Genomic DNA, 18,767 nt, shown 5'->3' on the forward strand with positions numbered 1-18,767 from the left:
GTCAGATGGTCCAGTTGGAAATGTCCCCACCTTCCCTGGCCATCTTGACATGGATGGCGAGGACTTGTGTAGTGCTGGTGAGAACTTCCGTGCTCTCTGACGGTAGCTGCCCACACGTTGCGATAAGTGATGCTGCCCCACCTTCAAGTTCAGACTGAGGCCTCCCTCTGTGTTAGCATGTAACAGCTTCCTTAGAGTGCGGTCAGAGAGCTTGTGATGCAGGACATGACAGATGGAGCCCACAGGCCAACTCGCTGGGGTGCACAGCTCCGACGTCATCAAATTCCTTATTGTAAATCTGTTTATTTATTATTCTTGATGGTGTCATGGAGTCAGCTTAGTAAGGGGATGAATTTACATTAAGAACAGATACATTGTTTAAGGTGCGACTTAGCTGAAATCATAAGATGTGTGTGTTTGTGAGACTAAAGGCTTATTGGTCGTCTTTCCCTTCCCTCACCCCTTCTGGTTTTTTTTATGTTATGGGTATACATAAAGTTCTTATGTATATTACCTTGTAGCTAATATAAAAAAAGAGCTCTCTAAATCATTTGCTTTCATTTTTTAGAAAAAAAAATCAGAGAGGGACTGGAGAGGAGCCCAGCAGTATTTCTCCTCTGGGCCCACAGGACGCCAGCACTCACACATCTGCATACCCCTCAGACAAATCGTTTACACGAAATGTAAAATAAATATTTTTTTAAAGAAAGAAAAATATGAGAAGGTGTCTTGGCGTGAAACTCATATCAGAGCCTTTCTCTGTACTTTCTGGGTCTGGTGTTCTCCTAGCCCTGGGCCACAGAGGCAAGCTGCAGCCGGCCCTCAGCTTGCTGCAGAGTGAGCGGCTCACTCCCATGGAAGCAGTCCGCCTCAGCCCATCTTGCTACCTGGTAGCCGGCCTCCCCTGTTGGGAGTTGCAGAGGTCATGGCTGAATCTTAAGGAGTGTTTGGAGCTCGCACACTGACCTGAGTGGTATCTTGTCTTTCTGAAAGGGGCATAACTGTGGGGCGTCCACGCGCCATGCGATATTGGCACTGTGCGGGCTCGGCTGTCCATCTCCCACACCCTGCACACACACACCTTTGATTTTATTTTCATTTTTTAAATTTATTTTTAATTGAAATCATCGTTAGTTTCCCTCTCCTTTTTATCCCTTGAGCTCCTCCTCCCCCAACACTCCCCACACACTCGCGCCACTCTCAAGTGCTGGCCTCTTTTTCTCTGACTGTTAATGTTACATATGCACATATGCAAGCCTGTGCGTGCACAGCTATACGAATACCACGTACTTACTTCGTCTCATTGTCTCAGAAAACAAGTATTTTTACTCTTCTCTATGCATTTCTGTTGGAATATGCTATTCACAGCTCTTCTATTTCTACATTAAAGTACTTTAAACAATTTTAGCTCAAATTATTTTCCATCACTATTTTATTTTTTTACATAGTCTCTTGTAGTCCAGGCTGGTTTCAAACTCACAATGTAGCAGAGGGTGACATTAAACTCCTGACCCTCTGCCTCCTCTCCCAGAGTGCTGGGATTCCAGGCTCCACTGTCATCTCCCTACCCCCTTCCTCCCTCTTTCTTTCTCTCTCTCTTTCCCTTCTCCCCCTCCCTTTCTCCCTCCCTTCTTCTCTTCCTCTTTCTCTCTCTCATTATCTTACAAGTGTGGGGGTGTTTGGCCCGAGGGTGTGTATGTGCATTCCTACTGCCTGAGGATCAAGTTAGAAGAGGTCATCAGATCCCCCGGAACTGGAGTCACAGTGAGCTGCCTCTTGGGGCTGGGTATTTAACCCAGGTCTTCTGGACAAGCAGCCAGTATTCTTAACCACAGAAGCAGGCCTCTCTCCAGCTTCCATCTTAGCCCTTTTTACGTGTACAGTTTGGTAGAAAATGCATTCATATTGTTTGTGCGTGAAGCAATCTGCAAGATTCTTCCCATCTTTAAAACTACAACTCCATCCCCTTAAATAAGCAATCGCACTCCTCCCCCACCCCAGCCCCAGTAACCGCATCCTCTCTGTGGGTTTGCCTATGGCAGGTGCCTTACATAAGAAGAATCAAGCACGGTTGTCTTTCTATGACTAGTATTTCTCAACCTAACCTGTATCATCCACGTAATAGCACATTTTAGAATGCCTGTCTTTTGAGTGCGAGAAAGTTCTGCTGTGTGTCTCCCGTTGCTTATCTGCTCATCCCTAGTGGACACTCGGATTGCGTCCGCCATTGGGAATCATGCCGCTGTGTAACATGGATGTGCAAATATATTCTGAGTCTTGCTTTCCTTTTGGGAGTGAGTAGGCAGGGAGGTTTTCTGCATTGAATCGCAAATCTGTTGGTAATTGTTTTGAAGAATGCTGACATTGTCCATAGTTACTGACACCATCTTCCAGGCCCCCAGTTGCACGCGTGTATGTGTATGATTCTATGTGTGTGTCTGTGTGTCTGAGGGTATGCATGCCATAGCATGTGTGTAGAGATCAGAGGCAACTTTGTGGAGTCATTTTTCTCCTCCCACCTTTACATGTGTTCTGGGGATTGAACTGGATTTTCCAGGCTTGTGCAGCAAGCCCCTTCTCTACCAGCTGAGGCGTCTTGCCAGCCCTTGAGTCATCCTTATGGTAGGCTTTTGGTTTCGCTGCTGTTAAGTTGTGGGTGCTCTTTGCAGCCTCTGGCTGTGCTGACCATGAGACATAGGCTTTGCAACTAGTCCTCTTAGTTCACGGTCTGCCTGCTGTGTGGCACTATTGGCCATTGTCCTTTGATGCACAGAAATGGGTGATTTTAACGTAGTTCAAATTATCTTTCTTTTTTCTTTATTACCTGTGATTTCTGTGTCATGGCCACGAAACCAGAAACACCAGGCTGGTGTGGTCTCACTTTTGATGATACCAGTCAGAGCATGGGGCATCTCTCTTTCCCTGTTGACAGTCTCTGTTTCGGAAGACAAGGTCCAGAGGCATCTGTATGGACCTTACTCGAACCCCACCGTTTTTTTCTTTTTTGCTGGTTGTATAAAGTTAGCTGCCGTTCGTTGTCCTCTGGGCTGTGGTTCTAAAATCATCTGGGGTCACAGAAGAGACTGGGCCTCCATTAGAGCAGCAGGGGAGGAGCTCATCCCATTCTCTTCTGCCCTCAGGTCTGGGAACTCACACCTGGAGCAGGTGCTCAGCTGCTGACTTCAGGGCCCAGCTTCTTCCTGCCTCACACAGACTTCATGCTCTCCAACATTTGGAGGGCAGAGAAGTTACTTTGAAAAAGCCTTCTAAGAACTTAACATATGAATTCAGAACATTTTTAGGAAAAAAAAAATCAAAGGCTTGAAAATTTCTAGCTGTTTACGTTGAGTGGAAACATTGCATTTGAAAAGGTGTATCTGGCCAGGGGCTGCCTGAGAGTTATGTTCATTTATCTTGTGTAAAAATATTCCTTTAAGAATTAAGTGTAGCCGGGCGGTGGTGGCGTACACCTTTAATCCCAGCACTTGGGAGGCAGAGGCAGGTGGATTTCTGAGTTCAAGGCCAGACTGGTCTACAGAGTGAGTTCCAGAACAGCCAGGGCTACACAGAGAAACCCTGTCTGGAAAAATCAAAAACAAAAAAAAAAAAACAAAAAAGAATTAAGTGTAAAGTGGCACCATGGTTCAGCGAGTGAAGGGGTGTCCCCCTGCACCTGCCGACTTGAGTTCAGTCCCTGGGATTCGCACTGGGAAAGGAGAGAACTGATCCAGGAAGCTGTCCTCTGACCTCTACACATGCACCTTCGCATGCTTGCAACCCTGTACTCCAGGCACTGATGCACACACAAAGATAAATTTTAATTTAAAAATGAAAAGCAATTCATTGTATAATTTCCTTTCCACTTTCTGAGAACAAATCCTGATCAGTTGAGTTTGGAGTATCCTGGAGAAACTTCAAAGAATGCCTTTCCCTTGAAATGTTGGTCAGCGCAGGGGCAGATGGCGTATTGCTTCCTTGTGTTGACAGCAGGCTCTTTACTTTTGGTGATGCACTGTGGTAGAGGGAAGAAATTCCAACCCATTTCATGAGTGGTGGTTCACTTTCAAAACTAAACTATGGTGGTGAACACAGGACGTTCCAAAAGACATCTTTTCTCTTGGAGGGGGCACGTTTCTGTTTTTACTTTGGAAAATTTCACACATGTTGTATTGGCTTCTTCTAACTATAATAGACTGTCTGAGGTGGGATGACTTAAAAACGGATTTATTTTGCTCAGTTTCAGGAGGTTCAGGGACCTAGCATGGGCCTCAGGTTAGTTCCAGCGGGGGTCATCTACCATGGGAGACGCCAAGAGAGGGAATGAGTCACACAGCAGGGCCGGAAGCAGAGAGACTGCAGAGGCCAGGCTCAGCTTTCTAATGCAGTTCTCTTTGGATCATCAACCAGGGCCCATGATGCATACCTGAATCTCGTTCAAAGGCATTCCCCCTGTGTCCTGGAACTCCTAAAGAATCTGTCTCAACATCATCAGAGTGAGGACCATATTTCCAAAACATGGACTCCTGGGAAACAAACCGTAGCCCAACCGTGGCCCATTTCCAACTTGTATAGTCTAGTGTAATGAACTGTAGCATCTGCATCAAATGAACTCAGTAATTATGACACTCTTATCTATACTTTGGCTATTATGCTTTGAGGGGCAGACAGCTCCGGAACAAAGAATTACTGTTTTTTGTTTGTTTGTTTGTTTGTTTTGGTTATTTGAGACAGTGTTTCTCTGTGTGGCCCTGGCTGTCCTGGAACTCACTCTGTAGACCAGACTGGCCTTGAACTCAGAAATCCACCTGCCTCTGCCTCCCGAGTGCTGGGATTAAAGGCATGCACCACCACTGCCCGGCTGAATTACTGGTTTTGAATGCTAAGAATACCATCATTGGAATACAGACATGCTGGTATTTAGCTCTTAGGAGTGTTTTGAGTTCTCAGTGTAAGGTACTTCCTGTCTCTGTCAGATGTCTTCCTAGATAATTGATGGTTTATCACTACTGTCCAGGGCAGTTTGATACCTTTCCTTCTAATTGTCTGTGTATATATGTCTGTGTGTGTGCTTGTATGTCTCTCGGTGTACATATATACCTATATATGTGTCTTTATGTCTGTGTATGTATATATGTTTGCTGTTTCCTGTGTTCTAGAATTAATTTTTTTTTTGTTTCCATTGTTTGGTATGCCTTATGTTAGAAACTCTGTTTTTGACCCCCACCCCCACCCCACCCCCTTCCTTGTATGGCCTTTTTTCTTGTTGTGGAAGAATGAAGGATCTTTACCATGATGTCGCCTGCAGGATGGCTCTGGCCAGTTCTGTTGTGGTGGTGGGTGGTATTGAATTTCTTGTTTCCTGTCTTCATGACTGCTGCCTGCATGTCTTCAGGACCCACAGAGTGAAGATGCTCCAGTTGTCTTGGTTGCTGTTGAGAGATGCTCCCTTCCCCTCTTCAGCTACTTCCTCAAGTCCGTAGAGAATGGCCAAGGTTCTGCCCACTGTCTCCCTCCCCTAGTTAGATCTGATGAATTTTCAAACCAATGGGTTGGTTTTCTAGGGTCCTCTGTCATGTGCAGTGTTTCCCATGTGCTCAAGTGTTTAAACAGTTGATGTCCAGCTGGTACAGTTGTTTTAGAGACTGGAATCTTTGGGACTAAGAGCTATGGAGCTTAGATAGGCCGTTAAGGAGCAAGTCTGGTCCTCTTCTAGTCTGTCTCTGCCTCCTGATCGCTACCTTTCTCTACAATGTGAACTTCTGTCCTCTGACACTGGGAGTCAGAATGAGTTTCTTCTCCCTCAAGTTGCCTCTGTTGGGTTTGCTCACAATAACGGGTATATTTTTTAACCTTTTAATGAAAAAGTTTAATTAGCTTGGCTTGTACTGACTTGTTTCCATACATTTTCCTCTCAAAGATGGCAAAACATTTTCTTCATTGGATAGAAGGAACCTCTTTAAGAGGATAGTATTTTTTTTCTCTTACAGTTCTTTACCCTGTGCCATGGCTGGGCACTCCTCTACCCTGTGCCATGGCTGGGCACCCTTTACCCTGTGCCATGGCTGGGCACCCTTTACCCTGTGCCATGGCTGGGCACTCCAGGCTCCTCTGGCACCTCATCTGGAACCTGTGTGGTGTTTCGTGGAGGAGACACAGTGTTCTGCAGTGTATTTAGGGAGGGTGTTGACTACCCACATGGCTGCTGGGCATGTACACAGCTAGGCAGTGAACGTGGTTTCTCGACTTTGCAGGGGACAGAACTAGGAAACAGATCCATTGCTAAAGACTGAAAATACACACCGAGTTTACATGAACTCTTGCAGTTTGTATTCAGAACTGGCTTAGTGGGTAAATGCACCAGCTGCTTTTCCAAAGGACCTGGGTTCAATTCCTAGCACACACATGGTACCTCATAACCATCCATAACTCCAGTCCCATGAGATCCAGCTCCCTCTTCTGGATTTCTCAAGCACTACATGGATGTAGTGCATAGACATGAGATATGCAAGCAAACATACACATAAAATAAAGAATAAAGGAAAATGTTATTTAGTATAAAATCATTGGTTTTAATATATGTCATCTTGTATTACAAAGCTACAATCGCCATTGTAGAAAAACAGAACCTACTTGTCCTGTAAGGATGTGGCCTCTGGAAAAAGGTTGAGACTTGTGGAGTCGAGTCCCTGAGGAGGGTCATTTCTGAGGACATTCCAGAACAGGAATGCACCGTTAGACTGACATACTTAAAAGCCTGTCGGTTGTGTCCCCGAGCTGCCACTGTTTGCTTTCACATGTAGGTTCCTTTACCTCCATTTACAGCTTGCCATTCCTGTTGGGGGCTCCAAAGTCTCTGCAGTGAAAAATGTAAATATACTCTGCTCTTTCCCCTTCTCTCTGACCGTCTGGATATACATTTTCATGTTTAAGATGTGTGCGTGCGTGTGTGTGTGTGTGTGTGTGTGTGTGTGTGTGTGTGTGTGTGTGATTATTTTAAGGATTTATTTATTTGTTTATTTTTAGGTATGTAAATACACTGTTCCGCTATTTTTTTTTTCAAAGCCTACAATACCCAGTATTCCCAGGCGGTCTCCCATCCAAGTACTAACCAAGGCCGACCCTGCTTAGCTTCCAAGACCAGACGAGATCGGGCGTGTTCAGGGTGGTATGACCGTAGACCACTGTTCTGCTCTTAAGAGACACCAGAAAAGGATATTGGATCCCAGTACAGATGGTTGTGAGCCACCATGTGATGGCTGGGATTTGAACTCAGGACCTCTAGAAGAGCAGTCAGTGCTCTTAATCCCTGAGCCATCTCTCCAACCACTATGTGTAATTTTTTTTTTTTTTTTGAAAACGGGACTTATGTAGCCCAGGCTAGCCTCACTTCTTGAACTCCCAGTCCTCCTGCCTCCCCTTCCAGGTGCAGAGATTGCAGGTTGTTTGCCCTATCACATGGCCTGTGTGGTGCTTGGCATTGAACTCAGGCCTTGTGAATACTAGACAAGTGTTTTATCAATGGCCACAGTCCTAAATACCTGGTTTTTAAACAAATGTTAGGGCCTTCCTGCTACCATGGGGTCCTTGAATGACTAGCCTTGAGCTCAGTAGAACCTGCTTCCTGCCTCAGCCCTGGGTTTTCAGTAATTATCCTCATATCTTTGGATTCATTTTAAAATCCCCAAGGCCTGTTTTGTGTAAGGACATGTGTACTTGCCAGAGTTAAATAAGATGAAGTAAGTTAGTGTTGGGCCACTTGAAGGTATGTGACTTTAAAGGCTGAGTAGTCCCAGCAAGGAAACCTGTATAGACTGAGCCGTGCAGCTAACAGGGCTGTGGAGATAGGCTGGCAGTACAGCAGTCTGTCCTGATGTGCCCATGCTGTGTGTTGGATGGGCAGGACCTCAGGAAGGGAGAGTGCCTCTGCTGAATGGGTGCCAGCATATTTTCTTCCATTTAATGATAAGACAGTATGTGAGGTAAGGGAGTGAGACTTGGCGCCATGAATAATTAATTCCTGTGGTTCTCAGGAAGCTAATTTTAGCCAAGGTCATGAAGCAAAAGTAGCAGTGGCTGAGCTGTAGTCAGGGGATGGGGAAGCAGAGCAGCCATTGCTATCTTGAAATCCATCAAATGCATCCATCCTTGAGAGCAGGGACCTCACTCCCTCACTGGCCCTGTCCTCTGATGCCTCCTGTGTAAGACATCAGGATGCAGCTAATACAGGAGCTAGAAGCCTGTGCTGCATATAAGCTCTAGGTAGTGCTGTGGAACGAGAAGGAACAGCGTGTGTTTGGAGGACACTGTGGTCATGACAGAGCTCCCAGCTAAGGTCAGGGTCTAAGTGCTGCTCTGGGCTCTTGACAAGTGAGCTGGCCTTCCTGTTTGTGGCTGGGGTTGATCCAAGCATCCTTCTAAGTGGCAGGGATGGGGGAAGCAACTTGAAGGCAGCTATAGAGTGAGCAGAAGTACAGAAAGATGGGGTAAAAGTACTAGGAGAGGTTAGCATTCGAAATACTTTTAATTGTGGCATTTCCCCCAACAACACATCCTCACAAAGCCCACTGCAAGAAAAGAAGGAGATGTCATGTATTTTGACTGTGGTAGTCTGTCTCAAGAACAGATTCGTTATTGCCTGCAAACATATCTGTGCAGGATATTCCTCAGGCAGATACGTGGACGTTTGTATATACAAGGGCTTACTTTCTCTCTGGTACACACACACACACACACACATACACGCACACGCGCACACACACATACACATACACGCACACACAACCCTTTTCACGTTGGGCACAATGTAAATTTTTAGTGGAGGATGGAATAGTAAGTTGTTACATGACTTTTATTGCTGTAAATATAATGGCCGTGTATTTGCATAGTGAAAAATGAGTGACATTTTTTATTATTATTTAACAACACTTGGCTTCGTTTTCCTCTTACACAATTTATGGAGATCTGAATTTTGTATTAGTTTTTAGTTTGAATTGAAGACTTTATGTTCTTGTATGTTTCTGACTCACTTAGCACTGGCTTGCTTTCCTCTTGTGCTTACTACAAGATTGATGATGCCTATGTGTCACAGTCGGGAACTGGTGGGTCTCAGGGAGGTGTTCTCAACCATGGGGTGATTGGAGAGTGTTCTTCCAGTAATACATCTTCGATCTGTTCTACAAATAAGACTGACTTTATGTTTGTTAGGTGTTTTCTGTCTCGTTTGTTTTGACACAGGATCTTGCTTATGGCTAGCTTGGGGAAGCTCTGTTGGGGTCCTCCAGCCTCAGCCTTCCAGGTGCTGGCATTGCAGGCCTGCACCGCCACGCCCACCCCTTCCTTATATGTGTGAAGTTTGGATTCAGCTTTGTACTTTAGCAGCAGATCACCACCTTCCTTTGGCTGTGGTCTAGCCAATCTTTCTATTTATATCTTTATATTTACTGGCAGCTGCTTAGTGTTATAATTTTACACCAAGACCCCCCTTACTTTTGAAGAATCAAAGATGGAGTCTCTCCTGGTGGTAGAGCCTGAAAGTACCTCAGCTCTTCAACTTCTTGGTGTAATTTACTCCGCTTGCTTATTGTACATCTGTCTAGTGAATGGGCTGCAGTCTATGTAATGATAACATCTGTCTAGTGAATGGGCTGCAGTCTATGTAATGATATATTCTGATTACCAAACGCTTTTACAGTAAGACTTCCAATGAAATATTTTTGTTTGTTCTTTAACAGAAATCATAGTCCATTAATGAGTTTTGGAGCCAGCTTCGTCAGCTTTTTGGTAAGTTGCTATCAAAAGAGATATTGCTGTCAAGAAAACAAATACAAAGTAATGCCTATTTGCCTGCCGACTGTATAGAGACACTGTTAAAGAAAACCTAAAGTTATTGCCCATTATCTAATGTCTGTGAGCTAAATGCTCTCCCCCAAGTATAATAATAAAATGCTTATATATGATTTTTAGAGGGTTATATTTTCCCCAGCTTGACTTTTTTTTTTTTTTTAAGAATAAAAATCTAATTGAAAGCCCTTCAAAGCTTAAGACTGTATTTTGACAAGAAGCAAGGTCTTGGTAAGGAAGTTATGAGCAGCCTAGAGGACGAGTTTGTGGGCTGAGCTAAAGCAGTCTAATGCTGAGAGTGGGAGAGAGTTACAGTAGTTTATCCAGTCAGCTGGTCAACAGAGGAGGATGCTTTTGTTTCTCTGAAGTGCTTCTCAGATAAGCTACTTTCATACACAGCATCTTAAAATAAAATCATCCTAGAATTGCATAGTGGAGAAAGGGTACCGAGTCAAGATTAAAGGAAGAGAAAACATAACATTCAGGAGTGAGAAAGATAGTAGCCAGTGGGCGTGTTGTGGCCAGCCCACCTGGTCCTGGGCCAGCACCCAATGCTGGGTTTTCACTTATGCTATTGATCTTTTCTTAATGGAACCCATATTTTAAGGCCTCCTCTTTGCAGGAATGCGAGCTCCATACCTAGGGGAAGGCTGTTGTAGACGGGAAAGGCAATGTGTGTGTCTGTCTTGGTTACTTTTCCTGTGGCTGTGATAAAACACAAGTCAGAAGCAACTGAAGAAAGAGTTTGCCATGGGACACTTTGACCTTAGAGTCCATAATGGTTGGGGCTGTGTCGGGGAATGATGGATGCTTTTGGTTTAGCTCACTTTCTCCTTTTTATAGACAACCCGAGATCCCTGCACAGGGAATGGAGCCGCCCAAAACAAGCAGGTCTTCCTACCCTAGTTAACCTCCTCAAAATAATACTCCATAGACCTGCCCAGAGGCTTAATGCCCACGTGATTTTAGAGCTCATCAATTTGAAGTTGAGATTACCCATCACAGTACCCAAGTGGAGAGTACAGACACAGAGACAGAGGGCCTTGGCCGAGGTATGGGGAGGAGGAATGGAAAGGGAAGCCCTAGCAAGACCGAGATCTTATTGGCTGGAAGGAGAATGTGGCTGGGGCAAAGGTGGCGAGGTCTGTTTGGTGAGAATGGGAATGTTGATTAGAGTCATACCAAAGGAACCTTAAATGTCTTCCCTACCCAATGGAGAATGAAAAGATTGAGATACAAGGACAACAGACACCAGCAGATCCAGTAGGGCCCTGCTGCCTGTTCAGCCCAGACCTCAGTTCTTTCTCAGGTGTTTTGGTGCCTGGTGGAGGCAGGAGAAGCAGAAGTTCAAGGTCATCCTTATCTGCAGATTGATTTTACGACCAGCATGGGCTACAGGAGACCACTTTTAAAAACCAAGCTAGCCCACTGTTGTACTGGGTGTATATCACAAGTCAAGGACATCAAGGAGTGGCTGTTAGATCCTGCAAAGTTAATTCCTTTCAGGTAGACCCACCCTCAGGAGTTCCTGTTCCTGGAAAGACTCATTTCCCAATGTCATTTACTAACTGTTCTTTTTTTTTTTGGTTTTTGGTTTTTCGAGACAGGGTTTCTCTGTGTAGTCCTGACTGTCCTGGAACTCACTCTGTAGACCAGGCTGGCCTCGAACTCAGAAATCCACCTGCCTCTGCCTCCCAAGTGCTGGGATTAAAGGCATGCGCCACCACTGCCCGGCCTAACTGTTCTTTTAAGAGTATTTTTGGTTCAGTATTTGAAGCCAGGGATCCACCAGTGGATAGAATGAACTTTTAAAAGTGGCACTGTTATAAAAACTGAATTGAATAGGCCAATCAAAAATGATAGAGAGTTTCTACTATGTTTGAGTTTTAAAGAGTATAAAACACAAGGACATTCACCACCGGATAATTTTTCTTTTCTTTTCTTTTCTTTTTTATTTTATTTATTTATTTATTTATTTATTTATTTATTTATTTATTTTGGTTTTTTGAGATAGGGTTTCTCTGTGTAGCCCTGGCTGGCCTGGAACTCACTCTGTAGACAAGGCTGGCCTCGAACTCAGAAATCTGCCTGCCTCTGCCTCCCAAGAGCTGGGATTAAAGGCGTGTGCCACCACTGCCTGGCCACCGTATAATTTTTCATGTTGGAATAATCGATATGTAAAGTCTTATCTTCTACTAAGATTATAGATTTTTAGTGACTAGGGTGTCCTTTAGCAGTGTGAAAGGTGGTTTCTCTAGTTTGGCATTTCATGGTAACATCCTTGTGGTTCCCATGCATGCTGATTCACCGGTCCTTTCTCTGTTCCCTGAAAGAATGCCATGATGACATTCGAGGAGGAGAAGATGCAGTTGGCGTGCGATGACTTAAAGACTACAGAGAAGCTGTGTGAGAGTGAAGAGGCTGGAGTAATCGAAACAATTAAGAATAAAATTAAGAAGAACGTAAGTGGATTGGCTTGTGGACCGCATCCTGTCTGTAGAGCATCATTCTCTGACTTGGGTTTGGAATCTAGGATATGACGGAAAAGAGACACTAATTGTCTGTCATGTCTTCTGGTTAAGTACTAGGTCTCTTAGAATATTAGATGCCCCTTCAGTCATTATAGCCATCCCTTGCCTGTGCTTAGAGTCAGTGTGATAGTTTTAAATGTCAGCCTGTCACGTCCTTGGATCGTTGGAGAAGAGACCGTAAGTTGAGGAGCTCTCTAGATAAGGCTGGCCTTTGGGCATGTCGGTGGCAGATTGTCTTGGTTTTCAATATATGTAAAAATATCTAGCCCACTGTGGATAGAACCATTCCCTAATCAGGGGCCACTGACCTATATAAGATGGGAGAGAGCTAGATGAAAGTTAGAGGCAAGCCGGCAGCGTGGAGCATTCATGTCTCCCTGCTCTGGACTGCTGTGGTGAGGGTAGCTGCTGTATGTGTGTATATCTCCTTGATTTCCCCTCATAAGAGGACTGCAACCTGGAATTGGAAAAGGAGTAAGCGCCTTTCCCCGAGTTGCTTTTGCTTAGGTTACTTGTCTCAACAACAGAAATGAAAGTAGCACAGCTCTGTGGCGGAGGCTTTTGAGGTGAGGGTTTCCTGGGTGTGGCTAAGTGGGCAAGGGCAATAGCTGACAGAGCAGTCATACACTGGCATGTCCCTAGCTGTTGACCTGAGCGCCCCCAGGAGTTGCTGGCCTTTGATTATAATCAAAGTCTCAGTAAGCTCACCATCCAGGCTGGGAGCCAGCTCACCTGTGAAGTGCTTGTGTGTATGCACGAGCGCTTGAGTTTGAACCCACATAGAAAGCCAGGCGTGATGGCATGCACTTGTAATCCCAGCACTGGGGAAGTCAACCGAGCCTAACCAGTCCCCAAAAGCGACATGTTATGGTGAGCTGCCTCACTGAGAAAAGTCACTTGCTGCCAGACCTGGCATCCTGGGTTCAGGTGGCAGGGCCCACAGGTACAAGAGGAGAAGTAACCACAAGTTTTTTTTTCTGGCCCCTACATGCACGTGTACACACATGTACATGCAGGCACGCATGCATGCACACAAATAAATGAAATTTAAATTGAAAAACAACAACAAGACAAGATGGACTGTGTTGAGGAGGAGCCATGCCTGGCATAGTCTTCTGACCTCCACACATACATTAACACACACAAAAGATCATAATACGTGTATTTAGAATTTGCTTTCACCATTCACTGTAGCTGCATGAAGCTCTTGAGAGACAGTTGCTCTTAACTGCCTGGGTTTCATATTTCACGCCTGTGATCTAACAGTTGGCTGTAGTCATCAAGTGCCCAGCTTTTCTTCTGCTTCGTCAGGCCAGCCCTGACTGATGAAGCAGATGTTAGTGATGGTCGCATCCATGGGTTACTAAGGGCACTACCACAGCTGCCTTTTCCGTGGGCTCCTGATCTAGAACTCAGCTCTTTATCTTGTGCATTTAGTACTTTCACCTGCTGAGCTGTCTCCCTGAATCATTTGTCTCGCATTCTTTGGTTCTTCCTAAATGCCATCCCCTTGCCTCCAGTACTCTCCTGCCTGAGGCTCTGAGCCTGGCTGGATTGTCTGCTGGACGTTCTACTGCAGTGCAGGAGCTGGACAGCAGAAGCATTGTTTGCATGGCAACAAAATCTCTGTTTTCTCACAAATTGTAAGCTCACTCCATGCCCAGCCTGTCTGCACTCATTCCTATACTGCTAACATCCAAGATGAGCCTTACAGTGTGTAAGGCAGCTTCCTACATGTGAGCTCTCAGCCCTCTGGCAACCCCGCATCAGAGATGCTGTTGCCGGAAGTAGAGTACAGACTGGAGTTCTTTCCATTCCAGTGACTGCTGGGGCTGGACATGGGGCAATGGTGACCATGACGGGTTGTGTTAAGTTTAGTCAGATGAGGGAGATGGTAGTCCTGTTGTATTTACCACATACAATGTTGACATGCATGGTAGAACATGTCATTTCTTCCAGCACTGTGAAGCTATATACGGTCACTTTAAATAGTCTGTTCTGTAGGCACTTACTGTTAAGGTAGGAGTCTGTGTCGCAGCGACTTTTCCCACTCCATTTAGAAATACCCCTAGGAAAAAGGCCAGCATTAAAAATAGAATTTGACTTTTTGCTTGTTTTTACTTAGGTCTCTTAAATTTCAGGTATGATTTCTGATTTAGTCAGAGGTAGCTTTTGTTTCAGGATATATTCTGACTAATGGATGGATATGTAGCATTTTCTCACCTTTGCATATCAGTTAGACACAGTAAAGAATGCACCCTAATATCAGTGTTCCCTGAGCACAGATGGCTGTAAAATGACCTTTTGGAATTTGCTCTGTGGAATGTAATATACACGAATATCTTTCATTTTACATTAAATGAAAATTTATATCATCTGAAAAAAGAGATGAACCACTTACTGTTTTTTCTTTGCCTTTTAAATATTTTTCATAAGTTCCATTTTGATCATTTACAATATGAGGTTCTCTAGGACTACAAATCGTTGACAGAGTGGAGGGAGGGAAGCAGGGACCCCCCCCAAGCCTCTGCTATAACTTGGTTTTGGCTTTGAGTGGCCTCCAGGCCTCACAGTTCCTGTGGGAAATCATTGTGCCCCTGCGGCAGAGCCACCTGTGCAGGTATTTGTAGACTGCGCTTTCCTAGAGAGCACTTACATCTTTCTCTTCACAACACAGGTGGATTCCCGGAAGTCCACCCCCTCGATGGTCGACCGACTTCAGAGGCAAATCATTATTGCTGACTGCCAGGTGTATTTGGCTGTGCTTTCCTTTGTGAAGCAAGAGTTGTCGGGTAAGTGGACGCAGTTTTTAGTGACACTCACTGGGCAGTGGTCACAATCTGGGAATGTTCATTTTTTCCTTTTTTGTTACTTAGACTTTGAAAACTAAGCGTATGGTGGCAGCGCCTTTGGGGCACCATTACCGATTTGTTACTTAGGAGATGGAATCCATGGGTGCTCTGTGTGGGTGCAGCAGAGTCGTTTCATCCTGAGGTCTGCAGTGCAGTCAGTCTTCAGCCTTGATAACTGTCTTTCTTAGAGAAGTCGCTGTTGTCTTTGATATGTCGGGGCCTATGATAGTGCCTTGCTTGTCAAGTCATACATATTATTCTTCAAAATGAAATCAAACTGGTTTGCATTTCAGATTCTCAGGAAATTGTTTTGAGCTCCTGCAGTGTCAAGTGTATCCGAAAGGACTCCACGCTGTACTTGAGAGCCTGGTGTCGCAGCAAGCTTGGCAAGGAGTGTACCCTGTGCTGAGTGCACACGGGTCTAACAAGGAGGGTACCCTGTGCTGAGTGCACACGGGTCTAACAAGGAGGGTACCCTGTGCTGAGTGCACACGGGTCTAACAAGGAGTACACACTGTGCTGAGTGCACACTGCTCTAACAAGGGGTGCACACTCTGCCCAATGTGCTTTTCTCATGCTTCTTGCTGACTTCATTTCTTGACTGGAACGAGTTCAGACGCGTCTGGCATATCATGCCCTGAGACTGAGTGCCCGGCCTGGTGATGTCTCTTGGATCCTGACAGCAGAAACCTGCCACTTGGCTGGACAGGATTTATATATGGGGGAAAAGAGACAAGAAGACTAAGTGGAAATCAATTCAAATTCATACTCAGAAACACATTTCCTCTCAAACCTTAAATGCCAAGGACATTTTCCCTGTGAAATATACCGGAAATAATTTTCTCCCTTTCTTCTGTTTCCACTTTTGTCTTCTCGTTGCTGCTTCTGTTCAGCTTCAGTTGAGAGGGAATTTAACTAATACTTGAACTTCCAAACACCCTTCTTTTACACTCTATCCTACGATGCGCTTTCACTGGTGGCTCTGGTCTCCCCCACTCCCCAGCCCCTGGTCCTCTCCCCACTCAGCAGCTTCCTAACAAGACTGCTCTAACATGCTAAGGGGTCGTGGTGTGAGTCTCCTGTAAGGCAGTAAAGATGAAGTACCCCACGCCCACCCTGATCGCTGTCGGCCAAGTCAGAACTATGCATGACTGATATTTAGGGGCTGCTTCAGGCAGGACTAGAGTTCATCATCTCCTGTCATTTTGGCATTCTTTTTCTGATGCCCAAGTTCTTTGAGGAACTCATTTTAGCCATTAAGAGAATGCTTCTTGGGCTAGAGAGATGGCTCAGCAGTTAAGAGCACTGACTGCTCTACCAGAGGTCCTAAGTTCAATTTCTAGCAACCACATGGTGGCTTACAACCATATGTAATGGGATCTGATGCCCTCTTCTAGTGTGTCTGAAGACAGCTACAGTGTACTCATATAAATAAAATAGGTAAATAAATATTTTTAAAAAGAAAAGAAAAGAAACTGCGTCTTGTCAGGTGTGGTGCCACATACCTTTGACTCTAGCACTCTGGAGGCAGAGGTGGGCAGATCTAGGTGACTTCCAGGCCAGAGACCTCTGGACTGGTACCAGGACAGCTAGGGCCACAGCTAATGAGAGCCTGTGTCAAAAAGTTAAAAAGAAAGAAACTATAAAGAAAACGTCTCTTAAGAGAGAAGGGTGACTGGGTGTGTTGATGCACAAATCCCAGCTACTTGGTGACTGGCTTCACCAGGAGCTTCACCTGTGAGCCCAGGAGTTCAGGACCAGCCCCTGCAGCAAAAACGTAGCCCTCTCTCTGTCTCCTCCCTCCCCACCTAATTTTATTTTATTTTTATCTCTGCGTGTCTGGGTGTGGTTATGAACATGTTGAGTGAAGGTATGCTTGGAGCCAGAAGAGGGCGTTAGGTCCCTCAGGGCTGGAGTTAGAGTTGTGGTGAGGCCTGACATGGGTGCGGGGCGCCCGGTGCTGAGCTGAGTTTTTGAAAGTGCAGGACTCATGCTTAGCCACTGGGCCATCTCTCCAGTCCTGAGATCCTGCCTTGTACAGACTAGAACTTACCCATTACAAGGGAAGGGTCAAGCACATGCAGTGAGCTGTTTGCAGATAGCCATGTCTGCTGTTGTATTCTTGGCATTATGAATGCTCAGCTGGGTTTCTTTCCTTCCCAGGGAGACAACCTGAATCTTCCTACTTCATCACTGAGTTCTGCTGTGACATTTTCTCTGCCCCCCAGTCTGGCTGTTTGTGCCACCACCTGGTAGCCTCATACTGCAGGCTTCTCAGACCTTCCCTGACATGCTCCCTGTTGCCAGTGTCACTAGCCAACCTAGGATGTGGTGCACCCATGCTTCAAACACTTAGCTGGCCTGTGTCACCCATGAGATAGAGCCAGGTCCCTTTCCTGGGTGGCAGGTCAGAACCGCCCCCTCCAGGTATCCTGCATGCTCATTCCTCAAGGTTCTTTGGAAGGACTTGGAAGCTTGTGTCTTAGTTCACACCGCCCCCTGTGTAGAAACACTTAAGCCACTTTGCATTCCTCTCAAGCCCAGTCAAGTGCGTCCCAAGCGGCCTTCTTTCCTCACGGGCCTCATCAGTCTGGCCCCGGGTGATGAGAAGCCGGTACCTTCTTGCGGCCAGGCGAGCAGCTGTCATCCTGTGATGTCCATGTTCATTTCTGAACCTGCCTCGGTTTCAGACTGAGGGTAGGAATTGATAGTCTCCCCTGCCCATGTATTCTGCACTTCCTAGGTGTCTGGGCTTCTGAGATGACAGGTGCTAATGTCCAGAGATGAAGGAGGATGGGTTTTAGCCTGAGGAAACTCGATGTACTGGAGTGGGGTGAGGATGAAAATTCTACCTCAGAAGCCTGGGACCAGCAGCCAGGGTTACAGAGGTAACACCAGGCACAGGTGGTTCTGACCCATGGGGAAGGCCAAGGGTCTTCCCTCTGTGGTTATAAAGAATGAGCCAGATGCAGAGCGGGGCTAAGTGCTAGCCTCTAATCCCAGCATTTTGGAGGTTGAGATAGGAGGATCAGACATTCAAGACTGGCCAGGGCCACAGCACAAGGCTGCTCAAAACCAAAACAGATGAAACAGAACAACAACAAAAGGCCCATTTCTTGTCTGTCTCTGATACATGATTGGTGCCACTCCCCAGCATGGGGTCAGTGTGTGTTCTGTGAATGAAAGAGAGGGACAGAGGGAGGAGAATGCCACTCAGGAAGTAAACTGCCATTGTAACATGGAACATGGGGAGTCTATTAGAAATCTCCTATCTGTGGGTGAAGACAATGGGGAGGTAGTCTGGCTGGCTGGTGACAACTAAGTCACCTATAGTTGGCCTGGGAATATAAGTCAGGATGAAGTGCTTACCTCACAAGCATGAGGACTTGAGTTCTATCCCCAGAACCCACATGTAACGCTGGGCATCTGGGCGTGGGGGCCGTCCTCCCAGCTCTGAAGGGAAGGTGGGCATCTGGGCACGGGGACCGTCCTCCCAGCTCTGAAGGGAAGGTGGGCATCTGGACTTGGGGGCCGTCCTCCCAGC

The 18,767-nt window shown here is 45.8% G+C and overlaps 1 protein-coding gene and 1 non-coding gene across 4 annotated transcripts in view; one reads left to right on the forward strand and one right to left on the reverse strand.

The window, feature by feature from the left end:
* The window catches only part of Ttc39c (tetratricopeptide repeat domain 39C), a 122,330-nt gene that overhangs the window by 65,708 nt on the left and 37,855 nt on the right, over positions 1-18,767 (forward strand). For 2 of the 3 annotated variants that reach the window (XM_031365007.1, XM_031365006.1), the window contains 3 exons: positions 9,732-9,780; positions 12,174-12,302; positions 15,049-15,163. In XM_031365007.1, the coding sequence (XP_031220867.1) occupies positions 9,732-9,780; positions 12,174-12,302; positions 15,049-15,163 (293 nt within the window). Of the gene's footprint in view, positions 1-5,308; positions 5,334-9,731; positions 9,781-12,173; positions 12,303-15,048; positions 15,164-18,767 lie in introns of those variants that run through there. The other variant, XM_031365008.1, reaches the window with a different exon arrangement.
* LOC116087944 lies at positions 7,061-7,179 on the reverse strand. Its single transcript, XR_004117711.1, has one exon. It is a non-coding gene; the product is annotated as a 5S ribosomal RNA (ribosomal RNA).

The sequence above is a fragment of the Mastomys coucha genome, unplaced genomic scaffold (genome assembly GCF_008632895.1).
Source record: "Mastomys coucha isolate ucsf_1 unplaced genomic scaffold, UCSF_Mcou_1 pScaffold13, whole genome shotgun sequence".
Classification (NCBI taxonomy): domain Eukaryota; kingdom Metazoa; phylum Chordata; class Mammalia; order Rodentia; family Muridae; genus Mastomys; species Mastomys coucha.